The 27,515-nt window shown below is 41.7% G+C and overlaps 2 protein-coding genes across 2 annotated transcripts in view; both read right to left on the bottom strand.

The window, feature by feature from the left end:
- CAPN5 (calpain 5) overlaps positions 1–27,515 on the bottom strand; it is a 73,698-nt gene that overhangs the window by 18,874 nt on the left and 27,309 nt on the right. Inside the window, exons 3-8 of the mRNA XM_075851356.1 lie at positions 14,975–15,106; positions 8,167–8,375; positions 4,052–4,244; positions 884–1,077; positions 432–509; positions 60–255 (exon numbers count right to left, since the gene is read on the bottom strand). Of these exons, the coding sequence (XP_075707471.1) occupies positions 60–255; positions 432–509; positions 884–1,077; positions 4,052–4,244; positions 8,167–8,375; positions 14,975–15,106 (1,002 nt within the window). The remainder of the gene's footprint in view (positions 1–59; positions 256–431; positions 510–883; positions 1,078–4,051; positions 4,245–8,166; positions 8,376–14,974; positions 15,107–27,515) is intronic.
- Positions 11,912–12,388, bottom strand: OMP (olfactory marker protein). Its single transcript, XM_075851357.1, has one exon. The coding sequence runs from the start codon at positions 12,386–12,388 to the stop codon at positions 11,912–11,914; it is 477 nt and encodes a 158-aa protein (XP_075707472.1).

The following is a 27,515-nucleotide window of genomic DNA, read 5'->3' as shown; positions in this document are numbered from 1 at the left end:
GGGGACAGGACAGCGATTTTTTTTTGGGGGTCCTATAAACCAGGAAAGACTGATCTCACCTGTGGGTTTTGGAGATAGGTGGTTTTGTTATTGAGGCAGCCCCCCGAGCGATTCCGTAATGGGTCATCATGCTTAATCCAAGACCCCCGCAGAACCGTCTCTTCCCAGGTCTTGTGAATGCTCAAGTATGAGGTGTTTATGAGTCGGCACATAATGATATCCGTGTAATACTTGCAAAAATCCTCAAACATCATCCTAGAAAAGGGGAAATTATGGGGGGGTTACTTTTGGCAGAATTGCATAAACCTACCATAAGATTATCCTCCATCGGTCAAGCTCCAGTAGGAGATCCTCTGGACTGGTGCAGCAGGAGAGAAGCCTCCAAGGTTTTCTCCAATGTGAGTGTTCCTCAAAACAAACAAATCACTTACCAAAATTCTCCATCATCCTGCACAGTCACCCCGAGCTTCTCTCGTTCACCTTTGCTTACTTTTTGCCATTCCTCCGAACTAGGAAAAAACAAAAACAAAAAAACAGTATAGGGTACACAGGCAGCATAAAAGATCATAAACCCTGTATATTTAAGGGTTGTCATCCCAGCTTCTCACGCACCTTGACTGACAAATGTACATTGCTTGGAAAAAGTGCATTACCCCCTTCTACGCTCCTATCGTGTGTCAGTCTTCACTCTAGTTCTGAAATTCTATTCGTAAATCAGAAAGATCAAGACAAACATTGCTATAGGTGCTGCCCAGATTAGAGCGTGTTCGAAAAGATTTAACTTTCCAGCTTTTAAACCCCAGTGTTACCAATATACAACATTTCTGAAAATTACTGGTTGGTGCAGTCCGTCTTAATATCTAGTAACCGTATGCAAGATTACCTGTCACTCCAGGGTCCGTTCCATTCTCGCTCCCCCCATGGATTGCGCATTCTGATCATATCTAGCTTCTCAGACTTAAAGAAAGCGAGCAATCCATGGCCCAGTCGCACTTTCCGAACATCTGTGACAGCGTAGGCATGGCCCTTTACCAAACCGCAAGCCAATCGCGCTTCCATCTCATCAGCTGAAGTTGCCTACATTAGGTAAGTGTGTGTTACTGTTGCAGTTATCAGATATAATACTGCCCCTATATACAGAAATATAAATGTAATACTGCCTAAGATATACAAGAATATAACTACTATAATACTGCCCCTATATACAAGAATATAACTACTATATACTGCCCCCTATATACAAGAATATAACTACTATAATACTGCCCCTATATGCAAGAATATAACTACTATAACATTGCTCCTATATACAAGAATATAACTACTATAATACTGCCCCTATATACAAGAATATAACTACTATAATACTGCCTCCTATATACAAGAATATAACTTCTATAATACTGCCCCTATATACAAGAATATAACTACTATAATACTGCTCCTATATACAAGAATATAACTACTATAACACTGCTCCCTATATACAAGAATATAACTACTATAATACTGCTCCTATATACAAGAATATAACTACTATAATACTGCCTCCTATATACAAGAATATAACTACTATAATACTGCCTCCTATATACAAGACTATAACTACTATAACACTGCTCCCTATATACAAGAATATAACTACTATAACACTGCTACCTATACACAAGAATATAACTACTAGAATACTGCACCCTATATACAAGAATATAACTACTATAATACTGCTCCTATATACAAGAATAGAACTACTATAACACTGCTCCCTATATACAAGAATATAACTACTATAATACTGCTCCCTATATGCAAGAATATAACTACTATAATACTGCCCCTATATACAAGAATATAACTACTATAATACTGCTCCTATATACAAGAATATAACTACTATAATACTGCACCCTATATACAAGAATATAACTACTATAATACTGCCCCCTATATACAAGAATATAACTACTATAATACTGCCTCCTATATACAAGAATATAACGACTATAACACTGCTCCCTATATACAAGAATATAATTACTATAATACTGCACCCTATATACAAGAATATAACTACTATAATACTGCCCCTATATACAAGAATATAACTACTATAATACTGCCTCCTATATACAAGAATATAACTACTATAATACTGCCTCCTATATACAAGACTATAACTACTATAATACTGCCCCTATATACAAGAATATAACTACTATAATACTGCCCCCTATATACAAGAATATAACGACTATAATACTGCTCCTATATACAAGAATATACCTACTATAATACTGCTCCTATATACAATATAACTACTCTAATACTTCTCCTATATACAATAATATAACTACTGCCCCTATATACAAGAATATAACTACTATAATACTGCCCCCTATATACAAGACTATAGCTACTATAATACTGCATCTATATACAAGAATATAACTACTATAATACTGCTCCTATATACAATATAACTACTATAATACTGCCCCTATATACAAGAATATAACTACTATAATACTGCCCCCTATATACAAGAATATAACTACTATAATACTGCTCCTATATACAAGAATATAACTACTATAATACTGCCCCTATATACAAGAATATAACTACTATAATACTGCCCCTATATACAAGAATATAACTACTATAATACTGCTCCTATATACAAGAATATAACTACTATAATACTGCCCCTATATACAAGAATATAACTACTATAATACTGCTCCTATACACAAGAATAGAACTACTATAATACTGCTTCTATATACAAGAATATAACTACTATAATACTGCCCCTATATACAAGAATATAACTACTATAATACTGCTCCTATACACAAGAATAGAACTACTATAATACTGCTTCTATATACAAGAATATAACTACTATAATACTGCTCCTATACACAAGAATAGAACTACTATAATACTGCTCCTATATACAAGAATATAACTACAGGGTGGGCCATTTATATGGATACACCTAAATAAAATGGGAATGGTTGGTGATATTAACTTCCTGTTTGTGGCACATTAGTATATGGGAGGGGGGAAACTTTTCAAGCTGGGTGTTGACCATGGCGGGCATTTTGAAGTCGGCCATTTTGTATCCAACTTTCGTTTTTTCAATGGGAAGAGGGTCATGTGACACATATAACTTATCGAGAATTTCACAAGAAAAACAATGGTGTGCTTGGTTTTAACGTTACTTTATTCTTTCATGAGTTATTTACAAGTTTCTGACCACTTATAAAATGTGTTCAAAGTGCTGCCCATTGTGTTGGATTGTCAATGCAACCCTCTTCTCCCACTCTTCACACACTGATAGCAACACCGCAGAAGAAATGCTAGCACAGGCTTCCAGTATCCGTGGTTTCAGTTGCTGCACATCTCGTATCTTCACAGCATAGACAATTGCCTTCAGATGACCCCAAAGATAAAAGTCTAAGGGGGTCAGATCGGGAGACCTAGGGGGCCATTCAACTGGCCCACGACAACCAATCCACTTTCCAGGAAACTGTTCATCTAGGAATGCTCGGACCTGACACCCATAATGTGGTGGTGCACCATCTTGCTGGAAAAACTCAGGGAACGTGCCAGCTTCAGTGCATAAAGAGGGAAACACATCATCATGTAGCAATTTCAGATATCCCGTGGCCTTGAGGTTTCCATTGATGAAGAATGGCCCCACTATCTTTATCAGAAACTTGTAAATAACTCATGAAAGAATAAAAGTAGCGTTAAAACCAAGCACACCATTGTTTTTCTTGTGAAATTCTCGATAAGTTATATGTGTCACATGACCCTCTTCCCATTGAAAAAACGAAAGTTGGATACAAAATGGCCGACTTCAAAATGGCCGCCATGGTCAACACCCAGCTTGAAAAGTTTCCCCCCTCCCATATACTAATGTGCCACAAACAGGAAGTTAATATCACCAACCATTCCCATTTTATTTAGGTGTATCAATATAAATGGCCCACCCTGTACTATAATTCATTTGACTTTCGGTCTATTATGGGAGAGGACTCGCCTTGATTGAGCAGCTTATCAGTCCTCCTCGGTTATGAACTTTCAGGACTCTCTCAAAAAGTTCATTTCTTTTGTTGGCGTCGTTGATGTAATCTCCTTCTGAGAGCTCGATGGGCTCGGATACCCCGCCAGTAAAATCCACCAGGGCATCGGCTGTGTTCCCTCCATCAAGGGCCTCATAACAGCCAATCAGTCTGTAAAGAAGCACAAATATTTTGAAAAGAAATATAAAAAAATAATAAAGCAAAATATACTATGCGTCAATATATTCAAGTGAAGCTCCGCCTTTGATTGGCATTTGCGGTAAAGTCACCACATTATCCATCTGCTTTATAATGTTTCTACCTTACTATTATAGATTTTTCTAGTCCACTAACTGTAAACTATCAACAAGCTGCTCATGATGGATCTCATTCTTAGAATAATTCTCTATATTGAGTGGATATTTATATATGGAATTGGATGAAGGTAGATATGATCCAAGCAAAGTTGAAGTAAATGAAGTTGCACAAGGCTCCGGGACCAGATCGGTAACACCCTAGAGTTCTTAAAGAGCTAAGTTCAGTTATTTCTGTCCCCCGCTTCAGAATATTTAGAGATTCTCTAGTGACTGGTATAGTGCCAAGGGACTGGCGCAGCGCAAATGTGGTGCCTATTTTCAAAAAGGGCTCTAGGTCCTAATTACAGATCAGTAAGCTTAACATCCACTATGGGGAAAATGCTTGAGGGGCTATATACAGGATTATGTGACAAAAAATAGTAAAACCGTGCTGGCTGTCACTAAGGACAGAAGTTGTCAAACCAAACTGATCTGTTTTTATGAAGAGGTGAGCAGAAGCCTAGACAGAGGGGCCGCTGTGGATGTAGAGTTTATATGAGAAGTAGAAGCCTAGACAGAGGGGCCGCTGTGGATGTAGAGTTTATATGAGAGGTAAGTGGAAGCCTAGACAGAGGGGTCGCTGTGGATATAGTGTTTACATGAGAAGTAGAAGCCTAGACAGAGGGGCCGCTGTGGATATAGTGTTTACATGAGAGGTGAGCAGAAGCCTAGACAGAGGGGCCGCTGTGGATATAGTGTTTACATGAGAGGTGAGGAGAAGCCTAGACAGAGGGGTCGCTGTGGATATAGTGTTTATATGAGAAGTAGAAGCCTAGAAAGAGGGGCCGCTGTGGATATAATGATTATATGAGAGGTGAGAAGCCTAGACAGAGGGGTCGCTGTGGATATAGTGTTTATATGAGAAGTAGAAGCCTAGACAGAGGGGCCGCTGTGGATATAATGATTATATGAGAGGTGAGGAGAAGCCTAGACAGAGGGGCCGCTGTGGATATAGTGTTTACATGAGAGGTGAGCAGAAGCCTAGACAGAGGGGTCGCTGTGGATATAGTATTTTTGGACTTTGCAAAGGCATTTGACACGGTCCCTCATAGATGTGTAATGGGTAAATTAAGGACTATAGGTTTAGAAAGTAGAGTTTGTAATTGGATTGAGAATTGGCTCAAGGACCGTATCCAGAGAGTTGTGGTCAATGATTCCTACTCTGAATGGTCCCCAGTTATAAGTGGTGTACCCCAGGGTTCAGTGCTGGGACCACTATTATTCAACTTATTTATTAATGATATAGAGGATGGGATTAATAGCACAGTTTCTATTTTTGCAGACGACACCAAGCTATGTATTATTGTTCAGTCTATGGAAGATGTTCGTAAACTGCAAGCGGATTTGGACACACTAAGGCCCTATTCACACGACAGGGATTCTCGGCCGTATGACGGCCGTTCTTTGAGCAGCCATCACATGGCTGCAGTGGGAAGAATAGACCCCAAATGGGGTTATTCACACAGCCGATTTTGTTGCTCCCTGTAGGAGCCGAATCCCTATTTCTCGGCCACAGCTTCCGCTCCAAGAGAAGTCCATGACTTCACTGTCCATATATGGACAGTGAAGTTAGGGACTTCTCCTGGAGCTGTCCCCTACAGGAAGGTAGGGGTGGGGGTGCCATCTATAGGGGGTTACTATGTACAAGGGTGCTGTGTAGCCACTACCTACAAGGGGGGGGGGGGTCGGTGTGGCAGTATCGACAGAGGGCAGTATCGTCAGAGGGCAGTGTGCAGCATGATATACAGAGGGCAGTGTGCGGCATGATATACAGAGGGCAGTGTGCGGCATGATATACAGAGGGCAGTGTGCGGCATGATATACAGAGGGAAGTACGTGGCAAGAAACGTACAAATTAAATTCATCCTTTTTTTAAAAAGACAGGGAACAAAAACGGATGCAAAACGGGTCAAAATTGGCTGTTAAAAACCTGAAACACAGCCCGGAACGGATGCAAAAAAACAGCCGTAAAAAAACGCCGCAAAAAAGTCTGAAAATCAGGAGCTGTTTTCTCTTGAAAACAGCTCCCTATTTTCAGCCGTTTTTTGTTAAGTGTGTGAACATACCCTTACTGTGAATCTGTGGAACAGCCGCCCGCGGGAGATGATAGGAGCAGTAGATGGCTTTAAAAAAGGCTTAGATAAGAACGAAAAAATATCAGCTCCTGTGTCAGGCCCCATGCACACGGCCGTGCCCGCAATCACGGGCCGCGATTGCGGGCACGGCCGGCTGCTGCCCGTATTTTCTCTTATACAAAGTATGGGAACACGGCACGGAAAAATACGGCCGTGCTCCATAACTCCTGGCACAGTTCTACAACACGGGGACCCATCCGTAGCGATACAGAAAGGTGTCGGCGGCCAAAAGAACTGAATGGGTCCGTATTTGTAGACCGCATTACGGTCCGCAATTACGTAGAATTTTTACAGTCGTGTAAATGGGGCCTCAATGCGTAGAATTTTTGTTTGAATGCTGACCCAGTCTTATCGCCACTCGGGATCAAGAGGGAATTTTTCCTTTTTAGGGAAGATTGGTTAATGCATTATGGGTATTTATTTAATTTTTTTAACTTTAACCTCTGGATCAATAGGGGTAAAACAAAGTTCTATCGTTTCTCCCTTCCCTTTCTCCGATTTCTTGGTTGAACTTGGACATATTTATTTTTTAGTTTCCCCACTACGAACATTTATCACCTATCCATTGTATAAGTGATTAGTGTATGAGCACTGGGGCCCTACTGATCAGTAGAACGGGGGTCTCGAGTCCCCTGTTCCTCCTCACCACATGATATTGCTTTTTCCATCAGCCCCGCAGCCATTAAGTGGAGCAGCAGTGCGCGCGCTCGACCTCCGCTCCATTCAACTCCTCACCAGTGTCATGCTGCGTGGAGCAGATAGGTACTCTGGACCCCCAGTACAGTAATCAGTGGGGCCACAGAGATTATACATATATCCTGTGGATAGGTGAGGATTGTTCTTGCTGAATGGCCTGTGGGACGGATCGCCTCAACACAATCTACAGATGGAATAAAAAGCAAGCCATGATAAGATCTGACAACAGCATATAACCTGGCAATTGGCTGCTCCCCCCCCCCCCACCTGAATCAAAGGTGGAGCCCAAACTTAAAAAGGGTTTTTTAGGGTCATGTAATGTGTTAAAATTTTGGTACCTAACCACTGACCTTTGGGATTATAGAGGGAAAATCAGTGTGCGTTTACTCAGGTTTTATCTATGGAAGTGGGATATTTATACAGGATTCTATGTAAATTAACAGATCAGAGCCTCAGCTAAGCCCCACCCCCTCCCCAGAAAAAAAAAATTGTGATGTCATTGCAGGAGGATTCGGTGACGTCACACAAGGTAGAAGGCTAAACCTATAGAAAGGAAGATGCAACATCGAATGCTCCAAGAGGGGACCACCACTAGCCCCAGTAGAGTCATCCAGTGCCTCGAGCACTGTCCAACCACTCTTTATCTACCCCTGCATGGAGGTTATGAGCTCCGCATATTGGAACCCACGGGTACTTGGTAAACGTAGATCTTATAAAGTACTTTGCCTGGAACAAACACCTAGAGAAAAGGGGTGCATCATATTGTGAGCTCAACCAATCACGGTAGAAAGGTAAACACCAAAGACGAGTAATGAGTAATAGATATAGGCCTGGGAGATCTGCTGCCCCCATTATACGTGAGGGACAGGTAACAAGGCCGGAGAACCTTTGAGAACAAGGACATACTTGGCATAAGCTTTCTCCACGAGGGCGCACCACAGCTCGTTCCTATCGTTGGAGTGACAGTAAATCAGTTCATTATTGATGGTCGGCAGCCGGTCATCGATCACCACGTCCACCCAAGCCCCGAAACGCCAGAAATGGAAATGAAAGATCCCGGCGTAGTTCTCTGGCTTCTCCGAATTCCACTCCTGTTCCTTCCAGTTTGGAATAACCTACAAATAAATCAAGAAAATGAAGAGTCCCTTTAAGTAATGCCAGGGGATAGACGTCAAGAGGCCCTGAGTAAGAGCATGAGCATCCGAATATCCAGTGTTTTGTACTCCCCCCGCCCCCAACCTAGTACCTATGGAAAAAAAAACAAAAAACATTAATTGTATCTCCCCCTACCCAAGTTCACACTAGGGCAATAGGTGTGAGAAACGGGGTCAGTGCCTAGTTTGATTGGTCACCAGTGGGAAAGCAAAAGTTATGCCCCTTTATAGGAGCTCTGCCTCTTCCTTACACATTAGCCAAAAGGAGAACCAAGGAGTAAAGCTCCCGGCTTCTCCACCAGCTTCCGAGAAGACCGTCTGGTGTTGGCGTTTATTTAGGAACTTTTCAATTAACTCGGTTACCGTTGTCTTCCAAAAACAGCCAATTTTGGACTCAAGGACCAGACTTGTTTTTTCGTGTTGGCATTTTAGATTGTAGAGCTTTTATGTTGACACAGCAGAACACGGCCTTGGTTTTTGTGGGACAAGTTGTACTTTCTATTTGTACCATTTCTGGGTACGTATAGCTTAGCGTCTAATTGTTTGTAATTTAATGGGTACCAACAGCGATCGAGCAAGCGCGTTGCTGCTCAATTCAAATGGGATTGACCAGAAACAGCAGAGTACCCCGCTCGGCTGTTTTCTTCAGTCCCATAGACATTGAATGGATTTGCCGAAACCCATGCTCGACTGCTGCTCCATTCAAGCTCCTTCACTGCACCCCCATCTGTACTGAGAAGAGGTACCGGGTAGTTTGGTGTGGTAACAGCAGTGGGACACCTAGCGATCAGTTATCACCTATCCCGTAAGTAGGTGAGAATTGTGGATTCTGGGTCTACCCCTTTAAACATTCCACTTATTTTTTATTTTTTTTCCTTTATTAACAAATATAAAGAACGCCCGTATAGGCATAAATAAGAAACGGCCCTGGGGACCTTTGGACTGTGTCCATGGAGCCTCCAGGACTGGCGATCAGCAGTACAGGAGGCGGCTCCTTGTACAGTGCTGCAATCATGTCTGATCGCAGTACTGAAGAGATTAACTGCTGGGATCGGCGTTTTCATCTCGGCAGTTGCAGCAGGGCTGTGTATTACGGGTGCGCTCCTTCCGCTAATCTTGTGGTTACGCTGGCTGTGCCCGCGAGATCAGGACGACATAAATGTACATACGGCAACTGAGAGCCGCCCATGATGTACATTTTTGTTGTGGGTCGGGGTTAATCTAATATCCAGAATTTAAAAAAAAAATTGCAGTGGTAATCATTATTCCAAGGGATGATTAATGGCTGCCGGCGACTAAGCAGAGGTTTTATTTATTACCGGTCGGTCTATTACCTGCTGCATGCAAACAAGACGTCTTCTATATAATGGGGGTGCCATATGACGGAGCATTAAACCTGGCTATAGAAAAGCTGCTATTGGCTGTCACGCTTACAGTACATGGCCAAAAGTATGTGCCCCCCGGATGGCTAATTAAAGAGTATGGTCATTTCAGCCACGGGTACATAAAATCTGGAATACAGCCCTGAAATCCCCAAAGATAAAAAATGAGCAGTCGTATACGCCCTAGGTTATAATCTTGCATAAGATATTAAAGAGTTGTCAAGGATTAGAAAAAGTGTGTAACCCCCGTCCACAGGTTGTGTGTGGTATTGCAGCAAAGTCCCATTCACTTCAATAGAGCCAAGCTGCAATACCAGATACAGCCCATCGACTGGTGTGGCGCTGTTTCTTGGGGGAAAAAAGCGACATATTCGAATCCAGAGAGGATAAAAAAATTAATTGTGTTTAGGAAACAGCGCCACTCTTGTCCATGGGCTGTGCCTGGTATTGCAACTTTTGCCTATGAAAGCGAAATTTATCCAGAATTTATGGTGTCTAAATGTTTATTTATTATCACTGACTGACATTTTTAGGCCCTGTTCACACTGAGTTCTTTGCTGCGGCTTTTGCCGTAGGTGTTTTTTACCGCAAGCAGAAAAAATGCTCGCGGTATAAAGAAGCGACATGCCCCATCTTGAGGCGCATTCCGCCTCAAAAACCCCATTGAAACCAAAGGGAGACGGAAATAAACGCGTTTGATGCTTTTTTTGCCGCGATTTTTGGCAAAAACGCTCACGGTTATTCCTTCTCTGTTGGAGATAGCTTAGAAAAAAAAAAACAAAAAAAAAAAACAGGTCAAATTGCGGCAAAAAAACGCGTGTGGTGCAAAACCACTTAAAAAAAAAACAAAAAAAAAACAGAGCTGATTTTTCCAGGCAGAATTTTCCGCCTGCAAATAACTTCGTGTGAACATTAGTGTTAAAATAAAACAGAGGAAAAAAATTAAAAATTAAAAGGACTAGAATAAACGAAGTAAAAAAAACAAAAACTATTTTATTTGTCATGTAACTTTAAAATATACTGTATATAGACATTGAATATTTGTGATAATTATAATATATAGCAATTGCTTTGGACAGGCATAGACATAAGAAGAAAGTAATAAGAGAATAAAAAATATAGCAACAACTTCAGGAATTTTAAAAATGTTTTTTAAAAATACATAAATTCAAAAGGATAAAAGCAAAAATGTTATCACATTTTTATATTTTTGCAACATTTCTCATATCTCGAATGAATTTGAAACCAAATTCCACGCCCTCTGATCCCATTATTCTAAATTCACTGCAAAAAAGATTGGACATTTTTACATTTGTTGTTGCTTCTCAGCCATAAATTATTTTAAAATGATGATATTTAAAAGTAGATAATATTGAAAGTAGTAATAAAAAAAAAATAGCAAATCTTCTGTTTTGGTTAACAATTTTTGGTTTTTAAGTTGAAATATGAAACGTAAGGATTTTGCAACCACAACTCCCCCAATACAACGTAAAAAAACAAAATTAAGCAACTTTACAAAATCGGTTTGCATAGGAGCTGTATACACAAAACGGTAGGAGATTTTTTAATTTCAGGCAAAGGGTTTCCATGGTAACAGACATCAAACAAACCTTGTGTAGTCTGGATCACACTGCACTGCTGTCCGGTGCTACTCTCTTCAATCTTTCGTCAGGATTCAAAAAGAGGGTGCAAAGGGAGTGGAGTAACACACGACTGCAAGATCAGACTATACAGGGCTTGTAACAATGGAGACACGGGTCTGCATAGGAGCTGTATACACAAAACGGTGGTAGATTTTTAAGTAATTGCAAAGTTGCTTATTTATTTTTTTAATTCACAAGAGCAATAAATACGTGGTTGCAAAACTCTACATGCTCTTTAGAAAGTACAATATAAAACAGAACATTAACATGAATTACAAAAAAAAAAAAAAAAAAAAACACAAAACAAAAAAAAACACAGACAAAAGCACCAATTCAAATTGTAATAACTTTACGGACATGCACGTAGTTGGCTACACATAAATTTTGCAAGAAAATCCTTATTTCAGTAGACCGATATTTAGGGTTCTTAAATTTATCAATATTAGTGACTCCTCAGTATTTAGGAGAATCTTCAGACTTTGAATCCAACCGAGCAAGTGACATTCCCAGGTTCAGCACCTTCGGCAAAAGTCAGGAGGAAGAACATAACTTTCCGAATCTTGGCCAGCTCACACAGCCTTTCCCCGAACTCTTGGGCATCTGCCTCGTTGACCTGGACCTCGTCATCGTCACTAATCTTCCAGAATATTGCCGAAGGATCCAGAAGCTGCCTGTTCATGAGGTTGGTGAGGTCTGGAGTCCAATGTTGGGACGTTCCAGTGATGACGACCCTTCCAGGCTTCATAAAGTGGACTTTCCACCACAGGAACTTCAACTTTTGTTTGCCGAAGTCCAGCCGATAGACGTACTCGTTGGACTTTAGTAACTTTTCACCGTCTTGGGGCTTGGCGTTCCTCTGCTGAAGGCTAAGGGCTCGTAAACGCATGCACTTGGTGAGTTGAGCATCCTCTGTGAAGACAAGCTCGATTTCCGATGCCTCTGTCGCCATGGCCTTCAGTTTTCCAACTTTGAGAGGTCTTGCTGTCTTGGTAGACCAGATAAAAATGAACTTGAGGAAAGAGGTTTCTCTTCACCTTCCTCCAACTCACGAATGCTAAGCAACCCCAGTTCATTGAGACAAGAGGTCCTTGGAGGATTCCCGAGGATGCTCTTGTCTAATTTGCAGCTTTAGCCCCACGTAATAGCTTATGTAAATATATCTACAGGGAGTAGCTTTGCGTAGATGTTTCCTTAGAAACCTGATGCTGGGAGAGGGAAAACCGTAATGATTCCATAAATAGGATGCCTTTACTGTAAGGAAATATCGCCAGGTGTCACGTAACTTCCCATCACGTCCATTATCCTATGCGTCTCCCTTGTCCAAGAGAAGAACCTGACCACTGCCACTTTCTTATTGCCTAAAATATTTCTTCACCCCACAACAAATAACTTATATTATTAGATTAGATTAAAAGGGATGGTCCCAATTGGACATCCCCTATCCATATGTCCTATCCGGGTATATAGACGACATCTTAAGAGTCGGGTCTGCTTCTCTGCAGAAGTTCCTTGATGTTTTTGGAAACTCAATTCATCCTTTTTTTCTTAGAATGATAACTTGGAAACCAAGCTAGTCACATCAAGGAAAAGGGTTCCCTAATTGGACCAACCAAAATTTAATATCGCCGAAACAGACCTCTTTAATGGAGTATTCCACAGGATAAATACTTGTCTGATGGCTGGGAACTCCACCTCTGGGACCCACACCAATCACGAGAACGGGGGTCCCAAACCCACTGTTCCTTCTGACTGCTGCTCAACCGCAGTGAGGAGGACATTGAATGGAGCGGCGGTTGAGCATGTGTGCTGCCACTTCATTCAAAGTCTATGGAAATGGCGGAAACAGCCTAGTACAGCGCTCGTCTGTTTCAGTCAATCCCATAGGCATTGAATGGAGAGGTGGGCGCATGTTCAACCACCTCTACATTCAAGCTCCTACTCACCACTTCTGGGTGGGGGTATCTGGGAGTTCCGGGCCCCCGTTCTCATGATTGGTGGGGGTTCCAGTAGTTGTTTGAAATCATCCTAAACTACAAGTTGCTGTAGCACTCACTGGACGGCTCTCCAAACTCCATCAGGGACTTTTCACTGATTGGCTGTATGGGATCATAAAAGAGGAGCTCCATGGGACCCCTCTAGGTTAATTCTTCACAAATACATAACTACAGATATTTTCCGAATATATTCGTTTACACTTTAGTCCCCAAGCAATTTATATTAGGACTTTATCTTGAAGAGATGGTGGTGGTTGTTCGTAGATATTTGTATATATTCTAACATGGATGGGGGAAATATACTCAATCAATTCATTCACATTCAATCCTTTGCCAAATCCTGCCGCCTTAACCTAAAAAAAAAAAAAAAGAGCTCTAGTATCCATTCCGATACTTAAAGTGTTTGCCTGCTTTTTACAATCCCTTTTATTAGACAAGTCTCCAAAAAATAAGCCAATCACATGGTGTCACACTGCCAGCGATCAGCTGTAACCTGTGATGAACCTGGCAGAAAAGGTTCAATTCCGCTGCAGCGCCACCACAGGAGAAATGAAGCATTACACAGTTCACATTGCAGATTGTCCCTGTAATACACCAATGAGCCAGTCAGCACGCGCATCACTCTGCTTTGGAAAGTAGATAAGGGTCCTTAATGGGGGACCCCATTATATTACATTAAAATTGCCTTACAGAGACCACCAGTTGCCCACTATTGGTCTATATGCCCAGACTCAGGCAGCCGTTTTTCCCCTGCCCACCTATAGACCTTGGCTCCGCGTATGTAGAGCTCGCACGCTCCTATGCTTAGCGGAAATCGTAGTTGCAAATTTTCCATCCGGATTGACGATGAATGTAATAAACAGTAAACAGCGGTCTCCAGAGGCATGTGGGCGCCGCAGAGCCTCCAGGCAACTGGGCAGGAAAAGCAGAGTAATGAGCTCTCACAAGACACTTCTGACCCATAAGAGTGAGCTCTGGGGACGAGAAGCTGCAGCTTATATATAAATCTATAATCCAGAGGCGCCGCTCATCCATCACATGTATTCAATAACCACAACTCAGGTAGTAGTAAAGAAGGAGCACACATATCAACCCATACATCAATCTAGATGTAGCAGAGCTGAACTTGTGGCTGGACTGTGATAATTCTCTGATCGAGAATACAGAAGAAAGTTCAGCCGACAATTATAACACTTAGGGACAGGACAGGAGAGAGATTTGCGCTGCTGCTGTGTTTCGCTCAGAGGATTATCTAGACTGGATATAATTGTAACAAACCCTCAGCTGTGAGAAGTTTTAGATGTTTACAGGTTTTCGGCCTCTGGATGTAACATAGCAGGTGAGGCTGAAAAAAAATCCAGTGTAGGCTATTATCCTGCAATGCAAAGCAATGTAGACAAGAATGTTTCCATTCAGCGTCATCAAGCAGAGATCTTGAAAATACAGAAGAATTGATCCACAAAGCCTATAAGGAAGTTGCAGAACTGTTCATTACACAAGGATAAAGCTTTTGGTTTCCATTTGGTTCCTGAGCTTCTTACCTTCTGCCACAAGGGCTCCCGTGATGCCAGAGAGGAACAGGCGGCCACAAACCAGCAGTTCCCCACCTGACCCTGGTGCAAGTCGTGCGAGCTGATGCCATCCACAAAAAGACGAGGGTCGGAGCAGAACTCCTGCAGAGAGAGAGAGAAGGTCGAGAGTCATTACTGGGAAATTCAAGAACATGGGTCACCCTTTTGGGGCTTTATACAGAGATCGGAGCCCTTTGGTACTGCTCAGAGATGTCTCTTTCTGGAGATCTGACAACCTTCTATGCACGCGCCCATTAAAGTTCAATTGCCCTTTGGTACCACGCATATATCTCTCCTAGTGGACATCAGACACAACAATGGCAGCGTGCATAGAAGGTTGTGTCCGGTGTCCAGTAAGAGAAATCTCTGAGAAGTGTCAAAGGGGTTTGAGCTCTTTAGAGGGTCGGAGATCCCAGATTTCACACGTGATTGTCTATGGAAGGATCAGCGAAAACGGAAGAAAACACGACATGTTCTATTTTTCAACGGGCCCTTCACACGGTCCATGAAACAACGGCTGTGTGGACGGCCTCATTGAAATACAGGCGTCCACGTAACGGCGCCACACGGACGTATACTACGGTCGTCTGAATTCGGCCTTATCAGAAGATAACAGTGACTGGAAAGATCTAAAAAAAAAAAAAAATCAAAGATGTAGCTACAGTAGGCCAGCGGTGTTGCTATGTGCTCCTTACCTTGGATACGTCATATAATCTGCGTGGATGGAGTTGAACATTTTTCCTACAGAGTTGGTTGAGCTCTCAAAGTGAAAAATTTTAGATGGCTAAATGGTTGCTCCACCCAAAGCACATGGATTCCCGAGTTCCCCTGTTTGGCCCATGACGACACCCACTTTTTATTTCATGAAAATCAATAAGGAGGTTGTCACAGCCCCGCCCACCGCTAGTGACATTGCCGAGTAGTAAGATAATCTTGCATAAACCCTTTCATTCTAATAGCTAAAAAACCCATTTCTAAACGTGCGTACCTATTAAATTTGGCGAAATTCATGTGCCAATGGCAACTATGGACGCCCACCCATTCCCGATGTCTGTGGCAGCCAATTGATGGTCACGGTGGTAACAAAACAGGAGGAGACCGGGGGGGCCATGTTCACTTGTGACGAGGAAACAGCCTAGGCCTGGTCTCAGATGCAAGGTTATATATTCTTAGCGACATTAACCGCTTCGCTCAGGGCATGCTGGGAGTTGTAGTTTCGCCACAGGTTTGACAACACTACTCTAAACAGCCATCTCCGTTCCAAAGATGGCGACGACTGGAAGTTGACTTGCCCGTTTCTGCCCTCAGCACAGTGACAATCCATCTCTGAGATAACAGTGGAGTTATGTCTGACAGACAGTCCCGTTGCTATGGACAAGTTGCCTAACTACCAGTCTAATGTAGGTATTGTCAGGCATCAGGTCCCCGACAACCAGTCAGTCTCAGATTACACAGGTCTCAAAAAACAGACTCAGGGCAGTGCTTTGGTGTTACTCCACCCATGCTAATCTCTTCCTACAATGTTTGCCAGCCTTTCAGTGGAGAGCCCCTTTACATTTCTGATCACATCAGGTCTAGTACTACAATAAGAGACTGTATATTTACCTAGGACGGTGACACGGAAAATGTTTTTATAACATTTGCCTTTTCAAATCCCTGAGTAAAGAGGTTTATAGCAGCGGCCAGATCTGCAGTAATAATGGTCAGACAATCCTCGGGAGTCCGAGAGGAACAGCTGAGTCCTGCGCTCATTACATACACAACAGAATAAGAACATGTTCTTCTGAACCTCATGATCTGCGAGGGCTAGGGTTCAACACGCCTCCTTCCAATCTCACCATCCTGGAAGTTCTACCCTATAAAGATCTTGGGGTTCTCCTTGAAGTATTCGGGGGAAGCAATCAGAATATGCTTATCTGCTATTGATCCTAAATTATAACCTGTATTATACTCCAGAGCTGCACTCACTATTCTGCTGGTGGAGTCACTGTGTACATACATTACATTACTTATCCTGTACTGATCCTGAGTTACATCCTGTATTATACTCCAGAGCTGCACTCACTATTCTGCTGGTGGAGTCACTGTGTACATACATGACATTACTTATCCTGTACTGATCCTGGGTTATATCCTGTATTATACTCCAGAGCTGCACTCACTATTCTGCTGGTGGAGTCACTGTGTACATACATTACATTACTTATCCTGTACTGATCCTGAGTTACATCCTGTATTATACTCCAGAGCCCAGAGCTGCACTCACTATTCTGCTGGTGGAGTCACTGTGTACATACAGTGAAGGAAATAAGTATTTGATCCCTTGCTGATTTTGTAAGTTTGCCCACTGTCAAAGACATGAACAGTCTAGAATTTTTAGGCTAGGTTAATTTTACCAGTGAGAGATAGCTTATATTTTTTTTAAAAACAGAAAATCACATTGTCAAAATTATATATATTTATTTGCATTGTGCACAGAGAAATAAGTATTTGATCCCTTTGGCAAACAAGACTTAATACTTGGTGGCAAAACCCTTGTTGGCAAGCACAGCACTCAGACGTTTTTTGTAGTTGATGATGAGGTTTGCACACATGTTAGATGGAATTTTGGCCCACTCCTCTTTACAGATCATCTGTAAATTATTAAGATTTCGAGGCTGTCGCTTGGCAACTCGGATCTTCAGCTCCCTCCATAAGTTTTCGATGGGATTAAGGTCTGGAGACTGGCTAGGCCACTCCATGACCTTAATGTGCTTCTTTTTGAGCCACTCCTTTGTTGCCTTGGCTGTATGTTTCGGGTCATTGTCGTGCTGGAAGACCCAGCCACGAGCCATTTTTAATGTCCTGGTGGAGGGAAGGAGGTTGTCACTCAGGATTTGATGGTACATGGCTCCATCCATTCTCCCATTGATTCGGTGAAGTAGTCCTGTGCCCTTAGCAGAGAAACACCCCCAAAACATAATGTTTCCACCTCCATGCTTAACAGTGGGGACGGTGTTCTTTGGGTCATAGGCAGCATTTCTCTTCCCCAAAACACAGCGAGTTGAGTTAATGCCAAAGAGCTCCGTTTTAGTCTCATCTGACCACAGCACCTTCTCCCAATCACTCTCAGAATCATCCAGATGTTCATTTGCAAACTTCAGACGGGCCTGTACATGTGCCTTCTTGAGCAGGGGGACCTTGCGGACACTGCAGGATTTTAATCCATTACGGCGTAATGTGTTACCAATGGTTTTCTTGGTGACTGTGGTCCCAGCTGCCTTGAGATCATTAACAAGTTCCCCCCGTGTAGTTTTCGGCTGAGCTCTCATCTTCCTCAGGATCAAGGATACCCCACGAGGTGAGATTTTGCATGGAGCCCCAGATCGATGTCGATTGACAGTCATTTTGTATGTCTTCCATTTTCTTACTATTGCACCAACAGTTGTCTCCTTCTCACCCAGCGTCTTACTTATGGTTTTGTAGCCCATTCCAGCCTTGTGCAGGTCTATGATCTTGTCCCTGACATCCTTAGAAAGCTCTTTGGTCTTGCCCATGTTGTAGAGGTTAGAGTCAGACTGATTCATTGAGTCTGTGGACAGGAGTCTCTTATACAGGTGACCATGTAAGAGCTGTCTATAATGCAGGCACCAAGTTGATTTGGAGCGTGTAACTGGTCTGGAGGAGGCTGAACTCTTAATGGTTGGTAGGGGGTCACATACTTATTTCTCTGTGCACAATGCAAATAAATATAGATCATTTTGACTATGTGATTTTCTTTTTTTTTATTTATATAATCTATCTCTCACTGGTAAAATTAACCTAGCCTAAAAATTCTAGACTGTTCATGTCTTTGACAGTGGGCAAACTTACAAAATCAGCAAGGGATCAAATACTTATTTCCTCCACTGTACATTACATTACTTATCCTGTACTGATCCTGAGTTACATTCTGTATTATACTCCAGAGCTGCACTCACTATTCTGCTGGTGGAGTCACTGTGTACATACATTACATTACTTATCCTGTACTGATCCTGAGTTACATTCTGTATTATACTCCAGAGCTGCACTCACTATTCTGCTGGTGGAGTCACTGTGTACATACATTACTTATCCTGTACTGATCCTGAGTTACATCCTGTATAATACTCCAGAGCTGCACTCACTATGCTGCTGGTGCAGTCACTGTGTACATACATTACATTACTTATCCTGTACTGATCCTGAGTTACATCCTGTATTATACTCCAGAGCTGCACTCACTATTCTGCTGGTGGTGTCACTGTGTACATACATTACATTACTTATCCTGTACTGATCCTGAGTTATATCCTGTATTATACTCCAGAGCTGCACTCACTATTCTGCTGGTGGTGTCACTGTGTACATACATTACATTACTTATCCTGTACTGATCCTGAGTTACATCCTGTATTATACCCCAGAGCTGCACTCATTCTGCTGGTTGCGTCACAGGGAACATGATACTTACCCAAATCAAATCACCGGGACAAGCTCTGTGCAGACATTGAATCGGCAGAGAATTTTGGAAGATCTCAAACCAGCAGAATAGTGAGTGCAGCTCTGGAGTATAATCCATTATGTAAATCAGGATCAGTACAGAATAATGTGAGGTATTTACAAAGTGACTCAACTTCTTAAGTAGAATACAAATAATCTGTGGACGCACCTTGCTGTAAACCTCTATGTACGCAGATCACTGTAATCCATTATGGGTCTGTACTGTATTTGTCATAACTCACGGAAATAAAAGAATTTACAAGGTCGACCTGCAGTCCTATGTAAAACTTCTAGTAACACCACATGATCTGTGCCGGGGTCATTGTCCCACATCACAGGAACACATTCAGGTAGAACTCATTTTCTAGAGGTTTTGCATATATAATGGTTGATAACTACTGGGGGAAAAGCAGCGGCTGGATGCTTGTGAGGCTGCAGCGGTAGTTGTCACAACCCCACCCCCTTAGTCAGTGATCGGCACTATAGGCTATTACTACAGAGCAGTGATGCCACTACTGCCTATATAATGTTAAGCAGCTGCCCGCTCTCTTGCGCCAGTCTCTCGGGGGCTCTGGGTGGGACCTCGACTGTTGCTGCCACCTTAGAAGCGTACGGCAGCAGTTCTTTTCCTGGCAGCAATAGACCATTATATATGTCAAACACCTACAAAACTTCTCAAGTTGTACAATGTGGGTGGCGAGGCTGGCACAGGTCAACATGAAGATAACCTTAACAAAACAAAACAGGGGTCGTGGGCCAACAAGTATTATAGTAGTTATATTCTTGTATATAGGGGCAGTATTATAGTAGTTATATTCTTGTATATAGGGGGCAGTATTATAGTTATTATATTCTTGTATATAGGGGGCAGTATTATAGTAGTTATATTCTTGTATATAGGGGCAGTATTATAGTAGTTATATTATTGTATATAGGAGCAGTATTATAGTAGTAATATTCTTGTATATAGGAGGCAGTATTATAGTAGTTATATTCTTGTATATAGGGGTCAGTATTATAGTAGTTATATTCTTGTATATAGGAGGCAGTATTATAGTAGTTATATTCTTGTATATAGGGAGCAGTATTATAGTAGTTATATTCTTGTATATAGGGGCAGTATTATAGTAATTATATTCTTGTATATAGGGGCAGTATTATAGTAGTTATATTCTTGTATATAGGGGGCAGTATTATAGTCGTTATATTCTTGTATATAGGGGCAGTATTATAGTAGTTATATTCTTGTATATAGGGGCAGTATTATAGTAGTTATATTCTTGTATATAGGGGCAGTATTATAGTAGTTATATTCTTGTATATAGGGGCAGTATTATAGTAGTTATATTCTTGTATATAGGGGGCAGTATTATAGTAGTTATATTCTTGTATATAGGGACAGTATTATAGTAGTTATATTCTTGTATATAGGGGCAGTATTATAGTAGTTATATTCTTGTATATAGGGGGTCAGTATTATAGTAGTTATATTCTTGTATATAGGGGGTAGTATTATAGTAGTTATATTCTTGTATATAGGGAGCAGTATTATAGTAGTTATATTCTTGTATATAGGAGGCAGTATTATAGTAGTTATATTCTTGTATATAGGGGGCAGTATTATAGTAGTTATATTCTTATACATGTAGATAGGGGCAGCATTATAGTAGTTATATTCTTGTATATAGGGGGCAGTATTATAGTAGTTATATTCTTGTATATAGGATCAGTATTATAGTAGTTATATTCTTGTATATAGAGGCAGTATTATAGTAGTTATATTCTTGTATATAGGAGCAGTATTATAGTAGTTATATTCTTGTATATAGGGGGCAGTATTATAGTAGTTATATTCTTGTATATAGGGAGCAGTATTATAGTAGTTATATTCTTGTATATAGGGGCAGTATTATAGTAGTTATATTCTTGTATATAGGGGCAGTATTATAGTAGTTATATTCTTGTATATAGGAGCAGTATTATAGTAGTAAAGAAAGGAGGAAACCTCCAGCTCACCAGTAGTTGCGTCTCCAGACACCTCGCACGGATCCCCGCTACGGCCAGCGGTGGGTATATCAGGAAAAAGAAATTAAAAATCCAGCGCTGTGTTTCATTAAAAAGGAAAATTGTTCCCAATTTTATTGAAAAAATGGTTAAAAGTTGCACGGAGACGCAGTCTCAAGGTGTATATATAAAGCGGGCTGGATGACCTTGGCCTACGCGTTTCGAGCAAACGTGTTGCTCTTAATCATGGCAAAAAGCAGACACAGCATTGGGGGCACTCATATCCTTTTTGCCATGATTAAGAGCAACACGTTTGCTTGAAACGCGTAGGCCAAGGTCATCCAGCCCGCTTTATATATACACCTTGAGACTGCGTCTCCGTGCAACTTTTAACCATTTTTTCAATAAAATTGGGAACAATTTTTCTTTTTAATCAAACACAGCGCCGAATTTTTTTTTTCTTTTTCCCAGTATTATAGTAGTTATATTCTTGTATATAGGAGCAGTATTATAGTAGTTATATTCTTGTATATAGGGGGCAGTATTATAGTAGTTATATTCTTGTATATAGGAGCAGTATTATAGTAGTTATATTCTTGTATATAGGGGGCAGTATTATAGTAGTTATATTCTTGTTATTGGGGGCAGTATTATAGTAGTTATATTCTTGTATATAGGAGGCAGTATTATAGTAGTTATATTCTTGTATATAGGGGCAGTATTATAGTAGTTATATTCTTGTATATAGGGGCAGTATTATAGTAGTTATATTCTTGTATATAGGAGAGTTATTATAGTAGTTATATTCTTGTATATAGGAGGCAGTATTATAGTAGTTATATTCTTGTATATAGGGGCAGTATTATAGTAGTTATATTCTTGTATATAGGGGCAGTATTATAGTAGTTATATTCTTGTATATAGGGAGCAGTATTATAGTAGTTATATTCTTGTATATAGGGGGCAGTATTATAGTAGTTATATTCTTGTATATAGGGGGCAGTATTATAGTAGTTATATTCTTGTATATAGGGGCAGTATTATAGTAGTTATATTCTTGTATATAGGAGGCAGTATTATAGTAGTTATATTCTTGTATATAGGGGGCAGTATTATAGTAGTTATATTCTTGTATATAGGGGCAGTATTATAGTAGTTATATTCTTGTATATAGGAGGCAGTATTATAGTAGTTATATTCTTGTATATAGGGGGCAGTATTATAGTAGTTATATTCTTGTATATAGGAGGCAGTATTATAGTAGTTATATTCTTGTATATAGGAGCAGTATTATAGTAGTTATATTCTTGTATATAGGGGCAGTATTATAGTAGTTATATTCTTGTATATAGGGGGCAGTATTATAGTAGTTATATTCTTGTATATAGGGACAGTATTATAGTAGTTATATTCTTGTGTATAGGGGCAGTATTATAGTAGTTATATTCTTGTATATAGAGGGCAGTATTATAGTAGTTATATTCTTGTATATAGGGGGCAGTATTATAGTAGTTATATTCTTGTATATAGGAGCAGTATTATAGTAGTTATATTCTTGTATATAGGGGCAGTATTATAGTAGTTATATTCTTGTATATAGGGGGCAGTATTATAGTAGTTATATTCTTGTATATAGGGACAGTATTATAGTAGTTATATTCTTGTATATAGGGGCAGTATTATAGTAGTTATATTCTTGTATATAGGGGCAGTATTATAGTAGTTATATTCTTGTATATAGGGGCAGTATTATAGTAGTTATATTCTTGTATATAGGGGCAGTATTATTGTAGTTATATTCTTGTATATAGGGGGCAGTATTATAGTAGTTATATTCTTGTATATAGGGGCAGTATTATAGTAGTTATATTCTTGTATATAGGGGCAGTATTATTGTAGTTATATTCTTGTATATAGGGGCAGTATTATAGTAGTTATATTCTTGTATATAGAATTATTATAGTAGTTATATTCCTGTATATAGAGGCAGTATTATAGTAGTTATATTCTTGTATATAGGGGCAGTATTATTGTAGTTATATTCTTGTATATAGGGGCAGTATTATAGTAGTTATATTCTTGTATATAGGGGGCAGTATTATAGAAGTTATCTTGTGGAAGGCCACCGTTTATGTAGGATTTGATCGCGCATTGCTTTTACTTACATCTGCCTCTTACTTTTCTATCACGGTCAGTACATTTTCTGTTGCTTTGCAAGTCTGGGAATTAGATCAATACCAAGTCCAGATACACCCTCGTGAAGAATTTCTTCAGTGTAATGTTAGGGAATTGATTAGAAGCCAGAACTCTATTTAATGAATCAATAGATTGTAAATATCTTTGTCCAACAACATAATCCAAAGGGCAGCGCTGTCAGGCTGGTAAGATACAGGGAATTACACTTGTAACCACCATGAATCATCGTCAGAGTCATTATATAATAATAATAATAATCTTTATAGCGCCAACATATTACGCAGCACTTTACAATTTAGAGGGGACATGAAACAAACAATATCAGACATTACATAGTGACAAAGTTAATTTACAATTCAAACCTGGGGAGTAAGGACCCTGCTCGCAAGAGCTTACAATCTATGAGGACATAAGGGAGACACAAAGTGTAACAGTGTTTGTTCTGTACAATGGTCCGGCCATTTTTATACACATGCGGTGGTGACATAAAGCTGCATGAGCCGTCACCAGCCAGTATCCGTGTATGACGGACATGAAGAGAAGGAGTGTGAGGGAATCTTATTCTGATGACTAATCTAAAAGGAGGGCCATGGAAAGGAGTCAGATTAGGGAATGTTATAGGCCGGTCTAAATAGATGTGTTTTCAGGGCACGTTTAAAACTGTGGATATTGGGAATTAATCGGATTGTCTGGGGTAGCACATTCCAGAGGACGGGGCAGCACGAGAGAAATCCTGGAGACGGGAGTGGGAGGTTCGGATTATGGAGGATTTTAATGTAAGGTCGTTGGCAGAACGCAGAGCCCGAGTAGGGTGGTGGACAGAGATGAGGGAGGAGATGTAAGGAGGTGCAGCACTGTGGAGAGCGTCGTGGGGGAGAGTAATAAGTTTGAATTTTATTCGGAAGGGGATGGGCAACCACTGCAGTGACTGGCACAGGGTAGAGGCGTTGGCGTAGTGACTGGCACAGGGTAGAGGCGTTGGCGTAGTGACTGGCACAGGGTAGAGGCGTTGGCGTAGTGACTGGCACAGGGTAGAGGCGTTGGCGTAGTGACTGGCACAGGGTAGAGGCGTTGGCGTAGTGACTGGCACAGGGTAGAGGCGTTGGCGTAGTGACTGGCACAGGGTAGAGGTGTTGGCGTAGTGACTGGCACAGGGTAGAGGCGTTGGCATAGTGACTGGCACAGGGTAGAGGCGTTGGCGTAGTGACTGGCATAGTGTAGAGGCGTTGGTGTAGCGGTGTAGTGACTGGCACAGATTAGAGGCGTTGGTGTAGCGGTTGGTCATAAAGATGAGCCTGGCTGCTGCATTGAGGATAGATTGGAGAGGGGAGAGTTTAGTGAGGGGAAGACCGACTAGTAATGAGTTACAGGAGTCAAGACGAGAGTGAATCAGAGCCACAATGAGAGTTTTGGCGGTTTCCTCAGTAAGAAAAGAGCGGATTCTGGAGATGTTTTTGAGGTGAAAATGACAGGAGCGTGAAAGTGATTGTATGTGAGGAGTAAAGGAAAGATCTGAGTCAAAAATAACCCCGAGACAGCGGGCGCACTGCTTAGGAGTTATGATAGAGACAGCGGGCGCACTGCTTAGGAGTTATGATAGAGACAGCGGGCGTGCTGCTTAGGAGTTATGATAGAGACAGCGGGCGCACTGCTTAGGAGTGATGGTAGAGACAGCGGGCGCACTGCTTAGGAGTTATGATAGAGACAGCGGGCGCACTGCTTAGGAGTTATGGTAGAGACAGCGGGCGCACTGCTTAGGAGTTATGATAGAGACAGCGGGCGCACTGCTTAGGAGTTATGATAGAGACAGCGGGCGCGCTGCTTAGGAGTTATGATAGACAGCGGGCGCACTGCTTAGGAGTTATGATAGAGACAGCGGGCGCACTGCTTAGGAGTTACGGGCGTGCTGCTTAGGAGTGATGGTAGAGACAGCGGGCGTGCTGCTTAGGAGTTATGATAGTGCCACACACAGAGATGGAGACATCAGGTTTAGGGAGGTTAGTAGATGGTGGGAACACAAGGAGCTCAGTTTTAGAAAGATTCAGTTTCAGATAGAGAGAGGACATGATGTTAGAGACAGCGGACAGACAATCACTGGTTTTGTATTAGAGCAGGGGTGATGTCACGGGAAGAGGCATATAATTGGGTGTCATCAGCGTAGAGATGGTACTGGAAGCCAAATCTGCTGATGGTTTGTCCAATAGGAGCTGTGTAGAGAGAAAAGAGCAGCGGACCTAGGACTGATCCCTGAGGAACCCCGATAGCAAGGGGAAGAGGAGAAGAAGTGGAACCAGCAAATGACACACTGAATGAGCGGTCAGAGAGATAGGAGGAAAACCAAGAGAGAGCCGCGTCCTTGAGGCCAATAGAGTGGAGCATGTTAAGTAGGAGTTTGTGGTCTACAGTGTCAAAGGCTGCAGAGAGATCCAAAAGAATCAGGAGAGAGGATTTACCCTCCGATTTAGCCGCCAAGAGATCATTTGAGACTTTAGTATGGGCAGTTTCTGTGGAGTGTAGAGTGCGGAAACCAGATAGTAAGGGGTCAAGAATGGAGTTAGCAGAGAGATAGCGGATAAGGCGAGAGTAGACCAAGCGTTCCAGGAGTTTGGAGATGAAGGGCAGATTAGAGACTGGTCGGTAGTTGGCAGCGCTGGATGGGTCAAGTGTTGGTTTTTTCAATAATGGGTTTATAATGGCATGTTTAAAAGCGGAGGGAAAGATACCAGAGGAAAGAGAGAGGTTAAATATTTTAGTCAGGTGACTAGTGACAGCTGGGGAGAGGGACTGGAGGAGGTGTGAGGGGAGAGGGACTGGAGGAGGTGTGAGGGGAGAGGGACTGGAGGAGGTGTGAGGGGACAGGATCACTAGGGCAGGTAGTAGGATGAGAAGAAGAGAGGAGCCTCGAGACTTCTTCTGTTATTGGGTCAAATGCTGAGAGTGAAGAAGAGGGAGCGCGGGAGGGAAGGGGATCGATGTTACTAGGGGACTGGGAGATAATCTTATGCCGGATGTTGTCAATTTTAACTTTAAAATAAGTGGCCATGTCTTCAGCACTGAGATCTAAGAATTGTTTATTTCACAATAAGAAATAAAATCCAAATAAATGGTTCACATATTCATCAGTTCAGGGTAATCTGGGTAACAACCAATATGGCCACCACCCAGCTTTCCTGTAGTCCTGAATGTGGAGTCTACCTAGCCAAACAGCCATAAGAGGACTGGGGAATATATATCTACGGTATGCAACTAGGAAGATTTGCCAAGCAGCAGTCTGGGAAATTTGGCCCACAACCCCTGAAGGGCCTGTATTGTGTGACTGTGGGAGTCCGAGCGATGGGACTGCCTATCCAAGAATTAAGGGACTGAGGTTTGTTCAGCTTTTCTACTGCACAGCGGCGCTCCCGGCCACCCATTGTACAGGAAACGGCTGCACCGCTCCATTAAAGTGAACGGGGCTGTGTTGCGGTACCTTGCGCAGAGTTGGTGGCCGGCAGCAGAGAAGCATTAAGGCCCTGTTCACACTGAGTTTTTTTGCAGGCGGAAAAAATCTGCCTCAAAATTCCTTCAGGAATTTTGACCTGCCTGCACGCGGTTTGCCTTGTTTTTCAGCCACGGCCATTGAGCGCCGCTGGCAAAAAAAACGCTGCTTAAACCGCTTTCTCTGCCTCCCATTAATGTCAGTGGGAGGTCAGAGATGGAAACGCCTGAAGATAGGAATTACCGACCGCAAATTTAAAAATCCGCAGCAAGTCAAGCTGTTGCGTATTTGCAGTAACGCAATTTAAACGAATCTCTAACTTCAACGCTC

The sequence above is a fragment of the Rhinoderma darwinii genome, chromosome 2 (assembly GCF_050947455.1).
Source record: "Rhinoderma darwinii isolate aRhiDar2 chromosome 2, aRhiDar2.hap1, whole genome shotgun sequence".
Taxonomy (NCBI): Eukaryota; Metazoa; Chordata; class Amphibia; order Anura; family Rhinodermatidae; genus Rhinoderma; species Rhinoderma darwinii.
This window is presented reverse-complemented; position numbering and strand designations above follow the sequence as displayed.

Excerpts from the sequence above, each read along its gene's own strand:
- OMP (XM_075851357.1), bottom strand. The coding sequence starts at position 12,388 with ATGGCGACAGAGGCATCGGAAATCGAGCTTGTCTTCACAGAGGATGCT.